We start from the raw sequence: 12,899 nt of genomic DNA, 5'->3' as shown, positions 1-12,899 counted from the left end.
TTCCATGCACCCATTCATGAGGTTCTAGACTTTCTGGCGGAGCTTTTTCATTCGGGGTCATCATCGGCCACTATCAGGGTACAATTAGCGGCCATTGCTAATTTTCATGTTGGACTCTCAGAAGGAAATATTATGTCCCACAAACTCTGTAATGCCTTTCTCAGGGGCATCTTGTTGCTCAGACCTCCAGTCAAAGATCCACCCCCACAATGGGATTTGAATTTAGTTCTAACCTCACTAATTCTACCCCCTTTTGAACCGGCAGCTTCTTGCTCCCTCAAACTTCTTTCTTGGAAAACGCTGTTTTTAGTAGCTATAACATCTGCCAGAAGGGTATCGGAACTTCAAGCCTTGTCTGTCTGTCCTCCCTATTTGGTTTTTCATAAAGATAGGGTAACTCTCAGAACAAACCCTTCCTTCCTACCAAAAGTGTTATCGGAAGCAAATATAAACCACTCCATTGATTTGCCCGTCTTTTTCCCAGACTATACCAACAGGGCTGAAAAAAATTACATTCATTAGATGTTCATCGCCAATTACGGTATTACCTAGACAGGACAAAACAATTCAGAAAGTCAGACCAGCTCTTCCTCTCTTATGCTGCAGGCAAGAAAGGGCTTCGGTATCGAAAGTTACTCTTTCCAGATGGCTGACATCTATTATTACCTTGGTCTATGAGTTGAGACACAGGCAACTACCCTCTAGGCCTAAAGCTCATTCAACCAGGGCACTATCAACTTCAACGGCTTTTCAAGCAAGGTTACCACTAGATGCCATTTGTGCAGCAGCTACATGGGCGTCCAAACATACCTTTATTGCCCATTACAAGCTTGATCTAGCCTCCAGAAATAGAGCTGATTTTGGTTCCACTGTACTCAGGAGTCTGTTCCATTGAGCCACCCAGGACTAAGATGCTAGGGACGCTGTCCCATCCAGCAAGAATGAAGGCGAGAATGACAACTTAACATTAAGAAGTTATGTCTTACCTTAACGTTCCATGTTAGTTGTCTTCTTCGCCTTCTTTCTTAAGCCCTCCCTCCTGCCCCCTAGCCTGGATAGACTCGAGGTTCTGAGTCCTTCCATTTCTGGAGATACAATATGTTGCGTCTTTCCTTATATCCTTAGTGTTACTAGCAGGTAATCTGTACTTGTAAAAGAGGATTATAATATTATTATTATTATAATATTACTTTTTATACTATGTCTTATCTTCCAAACGAGATCTGGGGAGTTAGCGCATGGTATTGTGGGATATAGGGCTGCCTCGAGCCAGTAAAAATAGCTCTCGAGCTATAGTATAGGCCGAGTAACCCATCCAGCAAGAAAGAAGGCGAGAAGACAACTAACATGAAACGTTATGGTAAGACATAACTTCTTATTACCTCTGCCAAGAGGGTTTCTGAATTGCAAGCTCTTTGCATAAAGCCTCCCTTCATGATTTTTCACAAGGATAGGGTCTGTCTTAGAACCAGTCCTACATACATTCCAAAAGTAGCTTCAGAAACCAACCTAAATCAGTCTATGAGCTCCCTGTCTTTTTTCCCAACTTTCCAAACGAATGGGGAGTATCAGCTACATTGCTCGGATGTCCATAGGCAGTTACATTTCTATTTAAAGAGGACTGAGGATTTTTAAAAGTCTGATCAGCTTTTCGTAGCCTTCTTCCAGGCCAGGAGAGGCAGGGCCATTTCTAAAGTGTCAGTTTCTCATTTGATAGCTTCTTGTATAGTTCACGTTTACGAAAGCAATCGCAGGGATCTTCCCAGACCTATTAAAGCTCATTCTACTAGATCAGTGGCTGTCTCTACAGCATTCTGGGCCAGGGCATCCATGTATGACATTTGTGCTGCTGCCACTTGGTCTACCCCCCCCCCCCATACCTTTGTAACATATTACAAGTTGGATTTGGTATCTCCGACATGTCCTGTCTTGAGACCTCCCAGGATTTGGGATAGCTGAGTACTCTGACCCATGCGTGATCAGTAATGATACTGACAGCATCAGATAGAGATATGTACTTACCATAGCTTGGAATCTGTGCTATCCAGTGTCATTATTCATCATGTTCCCAGGGGATTCTTGGAGTGATGGTGTGTTGGTTGTGATGTTCCTGGATGTGGACAGTTTCACTCTCTTGGTATTTATCCAGCAAACTTTAGCTGAGGATTATGGGTAACAGGAAGTCATGCAGGGTTGCCAGATTTGTAAAGGGACAAGTAGGGACCAAAAAAAAGGGGGGGGGGAGTCCTTCACGCTAAGTGAAGACAAAAAAAAACAATAATGCGGATCATCAGGCAGTTTTGCATTAAACAGAAGTAGCTCCGTTTTGCGATTGTTTTGATTGGCCCATATGTTGGTATACGAGCCAATCAAAAAATTGAGCAACGGAGCCTCATTTTGTTCATTGTGGGACATCAGGCAGTTCTGCATTAAACAGACGTGACTCCGCTTTGCGATTTTTTGATCGGCTAGTATACCGGCATACGAGCCAATAAAAAAAAAAAAAAAAAAAAGCGGAGGCTGTTTCGCTGGGATTTTAACTGGCAGTGCGGGACTCAGGATTGGGCTGCTGATCCCAGGATAGTCCCTCTCAAATAGGGACATCTGGCAACCCTGAAGTCATGGGAGAGGAGGAGCTCGAGCTCAGGAGCTGTCGCTCACTTTGTCGGCTCGGATCCAAGGTCAGATGTAAGACCCATCTGTGATGAATAATGACACTGGATAGCACAGATTCCAAGTTATGGTAAGTACACGAGTCCTGCTAATACTGCTATGTCTAAGGCACCTTCTGACTGACAGGAAGGGAGTAGCCAGGAAATATTATTACTTATGTATGTGGAACTTTGCAGGGGGGGGGGGGACAGATCACATATTGATTGATGTCGAGAAGAATCAGTTTGTGTTGCAGGATTCTTTTTTTCCCTTTGAATGTTTACTGTTAGGATAGATGTACATCTATGCTCTTTTAAGCATCATTTAGCATGTTTTCTTCACAAGAAATACCACTGAAATTGATCTAGAAAGGGTCAAAATGGCAGCTTTTGAATCCTTTGGCAAGCATGTCTGATTGCTTTACCCATTTCTTTTCCAGCTTGAGAAGTATCAGCAAGGTGACTTTGGATACTGTCCCAGAGTATACTGTGAAAATCAGCCAATGCTTCCCATAGGTAAGCTGCATTTTTGCTATTTCTGAATTTTATTGGCATCATAGATTGTGTATGTGGGAGAGAACTCTTTCCTGCCATGATGAAAATGGGCAAGTAGTTTTCCTTGGTGGCTCAGTCATTTTTATCTACCTTTTGAGTGTTGGAATATGTAGTGGATTGAGAACCTTATTGCTGTAGCTGGGTCTATATCACTTTGTTGAACTTTTGTTTTATCGAATAGCTAATCATCGTCCCTATTTATCAAATGACCTAAACATCAGTTTGAAATTCATTGAATTGTTTTAGTTGGCCATCCTGAAAAAACACTGTGTGATTGACGTGCCATCTGGCTGTGATTTACCCATTACCTCACTGTAGTGTGATCTCGGAGTTGGTATATTTAATTTTCAGGAGATGTGAATTCTAATTTAATGTTTAGGTTGTTCTTTGAATAGGTACTTCGACAATTAGGGTTCGATGATTAGTTATTCAGTAAAATAAAAGTTCGATGTAATATAGACTATTGTAGCTAATTGTGGTACCATGATCTTTTATTACATGGCTGCAGATTGGTTAACATTTTCCTAACTGCTTCCTGTTGATTTTACACGGTCAATGTTTTGCATTTTTAGTTAAGTCTTAATATTTGCCATTGTTTTTTCTCAACTTAAACCTTGTGTGCCTTTTTCTGTGCACCTAAAAGTGATCGTAACTGGCAGGCTGGCCAGTTAGAACAGCAGAATAAGTCTGTGAGCTGTTAATGAGCTGCTTCCTGTAGTCCAAGATTTGACTTCATTTGCCCAGGTTGTGTGACTGCGAGCATGTCACTTAACCAGAAAGTGCTGCTGGACTGAGGTCCACGTGAATCAATGCCAACTCCAGTTAAATTAATAACTGTGCAACTACGTTGTCATTCCTGTTGTAGGTCTTGAAGTAGTTTTAAGATGCTTAGGACTTAATTGGCTTTGGGTAGAGTTCAGAAGACTACTTTAACAGGCTTGATTAAAATACTGTAATTAGTTATTTGTTAGTCCAAACTATGATCAGCTAATTCATGTTTTTAGTGGTTTTTTTTTTTTTTTTTTTTAACTTGGCTGGTGTTAGTTCTAGTAAGTTCTATAGACTTTCTGTTGCTTTACACCTAAATTTAAGTAGTTTAATGTGTGAAAGTCGTGTTTTCAGTGCATTTTTGACAAAATTAGCAGAAAAATCAAATGTGCACAAAGGTTCTGCTGCCTTTTCTATGGTTAATATTTGTTTACTGTTTTTTTTTAAATGTCCTGTGCATGTTTCTTATAAAAAACATGCAACTTCTTTAAGATGTGTCCAGATTCAAAAGGTGTTAAACTAGTTGGAAGCGTGATCTGGGGAGCGCATTTAGACATGCATAACTTTTCCTGCTGCCAGGAAAGGTATATGTTTTTGATATTGATTCTGTGTTTTGTCTTGCTGGATTGGGGTACATTATAGAGACAGCGGTCTCTTACACAGCGGAAATTAAATGGCTTAATATAAAAAAGGATCTGTCAAGCTGTACAACATATTTATTTGTAGTGTTTTCATCACTGTCACAATGTGAGTTCCTAAAGGGGATAAAAGAAAATATGTCAGGGGAGTGGTGAAAAGAAAGCTCATTTTCTATTTCTAAGTTGTCTTTTGGCTTTCCCCTGTTAGGGGTCGCCATAGCGGAACTCCAATCCGCTCATGATTGACAGTGGATTTTATGGTGCCGAGTTGCCAGCTCGACATCCAACCTTCAAAGAAGGCATGCCCATTCACGCTCGCACCTACCTGCATGTCTTTAACGTCACTCCGCCGCAGGGAGGACATGCAGAATCCACACAAAAGGCACTCCAGCCGAGAATTGAATGGGAGAACCTCTTGCTGTGAGGCGACAACGCTAACGGCTGCACCACCGCGTCTCATGTTTTCTATTTATAGGTTGCCCTTTATAAAAACAGTTGGAGTACTTTCAGATGTTCACTGTTTCATTTTAACTTGTAGGTTTGTCGGACATCCCAGGAGAGGCTATGGTCAAACTTTATTGTCCCAAATGTATGGATGTGTACACCCCCAAATCTTCACGTCATCACCACACAGATGGAGCTTACTTTGGCACAGGATTCCCCCATATGCTTTTTATGGTGCATCCTGAGTACAGACCTAAAAGACCAGCCAACCAATTTGTTCCTAGGTAAGCACAATTGTAGCTTATTCTTTGTTACATTAATAATGTGGTATTACTTGAATTTTTATAAGATTGTTTGCTCTAGATGATTGTGAAAAATTGTTGCCTTAATACTATTTATACGTGAATTAGTCACAGGCAAATGTCTACCCATCTGATCCAACTTAAACATACTACGTCCTCCTTTATGCAGGGACGCGGGCCTGAATTTTGAATAAAGAAGGCAAGTCGGCTCATGCTGTCTTCTGTATTTGTGCTGCAGCCATATTCTTTATTTCAGTCAAAGTTAACAGTTTTTTTTTTTGTGCTGCTGAATTATTTCAAAGAGAGCATTTTTGTTTCAGGGAAGTGCCTCATCCAGACCTGAAAAGGCTTTGCGACTACAGGTGTCCTATCCCATGTAAGGATTTGCGATCCAGGTGCTTTTTCTGCTTAGTGTGACAGCTAATGGTAGCTGGACAGATTTGTACATGTTTTACTAGGAAAGGTCTGTAGAAGTAGAGAAACCTGTCTGTATGTTTGTCTGGAAAAAAATCTGGAAGCCTTAACTCATTAGTAACCGTCAACGATATCAATTAAATCTGATATGCCTGAATGGCTGTGAGTCAGAAAAAAATATGAGAAAATCTTTTCAGCTGATGAAAAAAAGCAGCTTTTCCATTTCTTGCTTAGCAAAACTCATTTTCTCACATTGGAATGGTTAATCAGTGTACTGAATCACCCAAAGTAGTATTGCAATTAAGTCACAGTGAAACAAAGCCTGTGTGCAGTCTGCCTTTCACATGCTGTCAGCTTGCAGTTCGTGCTGTCTGCATTAATGAATTAATGCAAGTTTCATTCTTAATGCCCATCTGCTGTCTCTTAAACTGATTCATAGATTGGAACATAGCAGCAGGTGACTATTTGGAGATAGGATCGTTGAGAAGGATCTGACTAAGGAGCAGAATGTTACTTCTCTTGCATTTAATAGGTCCAAGGATGTAATAACTAGTGTGGCAGATTTTCAGCCCTCAGTTGCGATGTCTGTTTTGCCTTCTAACCTCTGCTAGGTTCCTGTGGACATGACTGTGTCAGCAGTTTCCAGCACATCTTGTTGGGCTTCCTTCCATATCACAGGTGCACTTGGCTGTTCTTGCAGGTGACTGACTTAATCTGACCACAAATAGTGGCTCCCAGTAGTAAAACAGAATTGGTTCTTCTCATTTCTGTATTGCACGATGTGTTCCAGGGATAGCAGTGCAGGTTGTAGTCACTGTCTTGCTGTAACCCCCCCCAAATAAAAAAGACGTGGTCAAGTCAACTACATGACTGTCCCCTGAACCCCAGAAGTACAAACCACATATCCCTGCCATTACAAACCTTTAAGACTCACGTCTGAAATAAGTTTTCTAGAAAACTTTGCCTTGCAAGATATTTGAATAAAAACTCATAGCAGGCCACTGGTTATCTCTTCATACAGAACCCATAAAAAGGGTGCCTCAGAAAAGAATCATAATTTTCCTTAGATGATGAGGCCAACTTTGGCATATCCTCTGCTTTGTCATGATTTAGATGAGAAGACTGTTTCCATAGGCTTGCTACCTAAAGACATTTCATTTGGAGAGACTTTTGCAGTCTTACAAGAGACCATTTTATTTTGCAGTCCAAGATGTCAGACTAAGAAAGGGTACCTCAACCTGCAAGGCCAAGGTAAGTCTAACTCCATTGTTGAAGCTCCAGTGTTTGAGGCTTTTGAAAATTCTTTTACAGCGGAGTCCTTGGAGCAGACTTGTCAGCCTCATCCACCAAAAGAAAACCTGACAAATTTTGCAAGGTACAGCTGGCTTCCTAGTGTAAAAGAACCTTGTGGCTTGTATGGCTCGAGTTTTCTGTGATGCCTCCACCAGCCCTGAATTATTTCCACTTTCCAGTACGGTGTCAAGGGATAGCAAGAGTAGGATGCTAGATACATCTGAGAAAATGTCTTACCCATATGCTGTCCTTGCTTTCAGGTTTATCAGTTGCCAGAACCAGCTGGCAAAGTACTAAGGAGAGATTCTGAAACAGAGCTAGTTTCAGAGATTAGGGCCGAGACTTTGAAGGCTCAGTCTTTTGGCCCACACTGTGTATAAGGTAAGTGGATATTTTGTAGAATGTGAAAACAGTGATTTCAGTACAACACAAAGGGCAGCAACAAGAGAAACTGTCATGAGGGCATGCTTGACTGAGATTTCATACCAGAACAGACCCTTAATGCACCGCCTAGACCGGAATCTCTGTTTGCCCCACATGGAATATTTTCAGAAGGCTAGAAAAAAATGGGAAGACCATGCTTGCTGTCAAAAAATATATATTCATCCATTCATTCCCAGATGTAGAAGAAACCTGTCCAAGCAATGTCCCTTTTACTGCCATAAGAACAAGAGACTGCAGGCAAGCTAGAAGAGGTCTTAAGAACCAAAAGTGATGAGACAAATAAAATGGCATGTAAGGGAGGCCTTTTGATAGTAGCTTAACAGTGGCCTCCGAATAGTCACGATTCCATTTAGAATACCCACCCCCGTTTCATTGTCATCACCTCAGGTAATCTTGTTTTTCCTATATCCTTTGTATGTTGACTGACCTTATCAGGAAAAATAGAAGGATGAATATCTCGTTCAGATGGATTTTGGCCATAATTTTTTTTCAGGTTATAAAAAGGAGTTTAGTTGCATTTAGGGGATGCTGCCCATCCCACTGTATCAGGTTTAGTTATCCTTTCAGTTTAGCAAGTCCAAGAAAAGATCCCCTGGGGAGAAAGGGAAGGGTTTTTTATTCAAGACTCTTGTTGGTCCCTAAAGGAAGACGGGCCATGGAAGCCTGTTTTATCAACATTAGAAAGAAAAAAAAAAGTGTTTCATGTTTCACTGCTGCAGTTCTGGCTTTTGGGATTTCCCACCTTGAAAGCCCTTGGCCAGCCCTACTACCAGAGAACATTTTCCCCTCCTTCTGAAGCTGGCAGAGGCCCTGTCCAACATCACTATATTTTGGGTATAAAGGAAGTTGGCCGGTGTCATGACCTCAATTCATTCTTGTCAGCCCGAAGCAAAGTGCTAGCCAGTACATCAGTCAGGCCACACCAGAGAAAAGACAACATCTAAAGCTAAGTATCCTCTTGGGGAGCTGCTCTTGTACTTTTTGACTAATGTCAGAGAAAGTTGATAACTATCTCCAGTGTGGCAAACTGATACCACTCTGGGACATTCATTCCTTTTGTGTGACTTGTTTGGGGCCAGAATGCAACGCTTCTGTTAGTTTTGTGCTTGCTTTAATTGCATAACTATCAAGCATAGGGCTGGGATTCTAACTTAACATTTTAGTGAGTCACCAGGGAATTTGCATACCATGCCATCCACTGGTCAAGTTGATTGAGACTTTCCTAGGTGGAAAAAGAAAAGCACTTCAGATTTAGGACTTCAGACTATGCCCGTTTGCCATCAACCAGTCCTCCTAGGCCTGTGGTCCTCAAAGAAGGTGAGGAGCCCTTGCAGCCCCTTTTGACTACTGAGGTGGTGGCACAGGCTTCCATTGAGACCCATTTGGAGGTCCAGTATGCCTTTAGGTCCTTCTACTTCCTTACAAGCCGAAGAACTTAGCTCATTGGTTGTGTCTGTAACCACTTTGCAGGCTCTGGCTTCCAATTATTACTCAGAAACCTACAACAACTCTTCATATCATCAGGAGAGGACCTCGCTCTACTGCTCATGGGAGTCCGTTTGACTATGTACTAGTGCCGAGGCCTGCCCCAAGCTGAAACTTAGGACTGTTCACAAGAAAGATACACCCACCTTAACTCAATCTAGGCCTACCGGCTCAGTCCCAGGCCTACCAACAAGACCCTGTGAGGTTGGCTGGGGATTTGATTTCCTTGGTCAGGTTCAGACACCTCCCTCCCTCTTGAAACATTCCCTAGCAAAAGAATGAGGGATAACCTATCACAGGATTAGGACTCTCTTGACTCAGAGGATGAGTTTGGTCATGATGAATCCACTGTTGAGGAGGGTGCATTTATTGCTCCCTATGGGAATTCTGACACTGAGGAGAACCGTGCGTCAGTCTATCACTGATGATATTTCCTTTGGGGAGATGCTGCATTCCCTGAGGGCTCACTTCAGATGGGAAGCTCAGGACTACTCCCAATCCAAGAAAAGAATTTGGGGATTTCTTAATTTCCCTGAGCATAAACCTGTTGCCATTCTCCCAGTTTTTAGAGGTGGTAGAGATGATGTCTTCCAAGATTCTCGTTTGCGTCCAGATTCTCTGTTCCCTGCTTCTCTTAAGCCTGACAGATTTTACAGGGTTCTGGATTCCCACTGACACCTTTTTAAGAACCTGTGTCAGATTCTGAAGTGGTGACTGCAGGCCTTAAGGGGGCAAAAGATAGCTTTTTCCAAAACCCTATTGACTCCAGATAAGGAAAACAGAGCCTTAAACAAGGTTGGAAAGAAAATCTACACATCTACCACCCTTGTCATGAGGGTTTTGAACTGCCAGTTTCATATGAAGTACCAGGAAACTATTTTTCACCAGATGAAACAAAAACAGATAGGGATTGAAACTAAGATCCCCTCGAAGGAGTTATTGGATCTATTCAACTCCTGCTGTCAGTTGTCTAAACATTCTCTACACTGTGGCTGCGACATGGCCGGCTAAGAGAGCAGTCCCTTCCTGAGCATGTCAGATCCAGTTTCCTGGAAGGCCCCCTTAGACTAAGACTTTCTTTTTTGTCCTAAGGCTAAAGCTGTCATTAAGAAAATGGAAGATGAAGCCAAGTCCATGCAAACTATCAAGGACTTTCCTTCAGGTTCAACCTCCCACCCCACCCCGCCCTGATTTAGCTGATATTATCCTACCAAACAGTAGATGTTATGTAGTCCAATCTCGCCTACATTCTTACCCGCGGGCCGACTCGGCCAACTTTTTTAAGCTCTAAGTCTTTCTATTGGCTGGGCTAAGATGGTATCCCATGCTGCACTGCTCTCTATCCCCAGATCTCGTTTGCCGCTCATGTAGCTCGGATGTGGTCTCGCTCTTGGCTGTGGCTAAGTATCCTTTTTCTTCATTATCAGAGAATTTGTTGCAAACAAAAAGCTATTTTAATAGCTATTGTGTGTTCTTGTTTTGTGAAAAAGTTGTGTTTTGATCATTTTTTCTGTGGTATCCCACTAGCTGTTTCCAACGGGCTAGGCCTGTTTCAGTTAGAGGACCTAGTCTGTCCCTTTGCTTTTCTTGTGTCCTAAAACTTCACTGGGAATAAAGCCGTTTAAATTAGAGGTATTAGTTTTTTCCCCCTTGTGTTTGTGTCTGGATCTTTTAACTTAGAGATCTTGTGGTATTTGTTTGTTGAACGCTTTTCCCGCCTTGTGACTGTTTGACCGTTGGTCCACTTATTCAGTGATTAATTGTCTTTGGTGCTTTATTATTGTTGGTTAATGATGTCCAAAGATACTAAGAAGCACAAGACCTCGGGCTTCAAGAAATGCTCTAGGTGCAGTTATAAAATGTCTTTTACCGATGGGGACACTGTCTGTGTGTATTGTCTGGGAGCGATTCATCTCCAGGAGTCGTGCAGCTTCTGTCATGCCTTTAGTCCAAGAGTTCTTCAGGAAAGGAAGAATAAATTGATTTTGAAGGGACTTCTGAAACCGAAGGAGGGTCTGGAGAGTGCTTCCAGCTCTAAGGCAAAATCCTCTAAATCAAAAGAGAGATCTCCGGCTCCATCAGTCTCCTCTGAGCCACCGAGAAAATAGCAAAGTCTGCTTCGACATCTTCTGCTCAGTTGTCCTCGGGGCCGCAGGAAGTGTCAGTTGTTATGGAACCTGCTTCGGCTCCAATCTTTTTGAAACCTGTTCGGAACCAATCGCCTAGTATTAGGCCAGTCACCCCTCCTCGCAGGTCCCCTTCGGAGAGGAGATCTCTATCTCCTTCTCTGTCCTCTAAATCCTCCAGGACCTTATCAGATGTGGACGTCGATAGAGTGGTGCAGAGACTCCTTCAGTCACTGGTTCTGGCAAAATTGTTCTCTGCTCCGACCCAGTCGGCTCCAGAGCCAGTCCCTCAACCTGCTTTGATATTTCCTCTGAGCACACCTCATCTTTCGGAGCAGGAGTGCTCGGCTCCATGTGGTGTCCCTAGGTCGGTTCTGACAGCCCCTCCTGGCTTATCGGTGCCGATGTCTGCTCCGACCCCGTCGGCGCCGTCCATGGGGTTCAGGACTCAGGATTCTTCAGTCGGACCCGAGGGAGAGTCTTCGGGACACCTCTCTGTTCCTAGTCTCCCTCTCGGTGCTTCGGCGCGGTGAAGTTTGACTCCTGTCGTGGCTTTGGAGGCTGGTCATTCTTCGGACTCGGGGGGGGGGCAGCCTTCGAGGCCATGTGGAGTGCACTGGCCAGGTCGTCAGTGACTTCATGCGGGTCGGTCATTCTGTCCCCTACTACACCTGTGCAGGTCTCTGATCGCCATCTATCTCTAGACAGCGGAGCCCCAAGGCTTCAGGGTACCACCATGAGTGATCCCCACATTTCTGAGGGCCCCTCAGACTTTTTGCCTGAGGAACCACCCAGAAAGAAGACGTGCAAGAGGAAGCACATAGATTCCCAGGATGTCTCACACATCAGACACCGACCTCGAGGAATCGGAGGGGTCCTCCAAGCCATCCTCTGAGGATGTTTCTTTCTCTGACATCCTAGAGATTTTGAAACAGAGGTGACTGGCCATCCAAAGCCCCCTCCGAGGAGGAGTCGGTCTTCCTGAAGGCCTTTGGTGCTCAGCCCTCCGCCTCCTGGGTATCTCCTCCCTTCGAGCTTCTGGATTTGGTTTTCTCGAAGGGTGTGGGAAACCGCTGACTCTGTGGAACCAGTCCCCAGGAGACCCAATAATTTTTCTCTACTCCTCCTGATAAGGAATTTCTGTCCAAGGGAGTCCCTGTGGATGCCATGGTGGTGGCAGCTGCCACTCAGATGGAATTAGCCGAGACGTCTTCCACCGTCCATCCCCCTAATAAGGAGTCTAGGACCATGGACTGGTACGGGAAGCGTACTTTTTCTTCAGCGACCTTTACCTTACGGTCACTGAATTATTTATCACACTTTACATGGCTCCAGAGAGATCTCAAGGAGCTCGGAGATACTCTCACGGGTAACGTTTCTGAGGCGGTGGCCCAGACTGTTAACTCTCAGATGTCTACCCTCAATTCCATTGCAAACTCCCCCATGAGGCTAATCTCATATGCAGCTGAAGGAGCGAGTAGGGCAGCAAGTTCAGAAGTTGCTCTTTGGAGGCAGGCCTGTGATGCGCCTTTGTCATTTCGCGGAGGCCTTCAAGTCTTCATTCACTGACGCCCCTTTTGATGGTTCCTCTTTGTTCGGAACCAAGGTGAAAGACACTCTCACCAGGTGCGAGCAGGAGGGAAAAACTATGTCTGCCATAGGGGTCCATTTTTCCCTTCCCTCTAGGCCTTATCCCAAGGCCCAGAGGGGTGGCAAAATGTGGTTCAAGAAATCACAGAGGTTTTTCCCGGTGCACAAGGTGAGCCCCCCTCCAGAGGC

The 12,899-nt window shown here is 43.8% G+C and overlaps 1 protein-coding gene across 2 annotated transcripts in view; it reads left to right on the top strand.

The window, feature by feature from the left end:
• The window catches only part of CSNK2B (casein kinase 2 beta), a 631,588-nt gene that overhangs the window by 437,873 nt on the left and 180,816 nt on the right, over positions 1-12,899 (top strand). For both annotated transcript variants that reach the window (XM_044083243.1, XM_044083244.1), the window contains exons 5-6: positions 3,092-3,167; positions 5,151-5,340. In XM_044083243.1, coding sequence (XP_043939178.1) covers positions 3,092-3,167; positions 5,151-5,340 — 266 coding nt within the window. The remainder of the gene's footprint in view (positions 1-3,091; positions 3,168-5,150; positions 5,341-12,899) is intronic.

This window comes from Protopterus annectens, chromosome 9.part0 (assembly GCF_019279795.1).
Source record: "Protopterus annectens isolate FY-2018-M chromosome 9.part0, PAN1.0, whole genome shotgun sequence".
NCBI lineage: Eukaryota > Metazoa > Chordata > Ceratodontiformes > Protopteridae > Protopterus > Protopterus annectens.
Note: the sequence above shows the minus strand (reverse complement) of the source record. Positions and strands in the feature narration are given on the sequence as shown.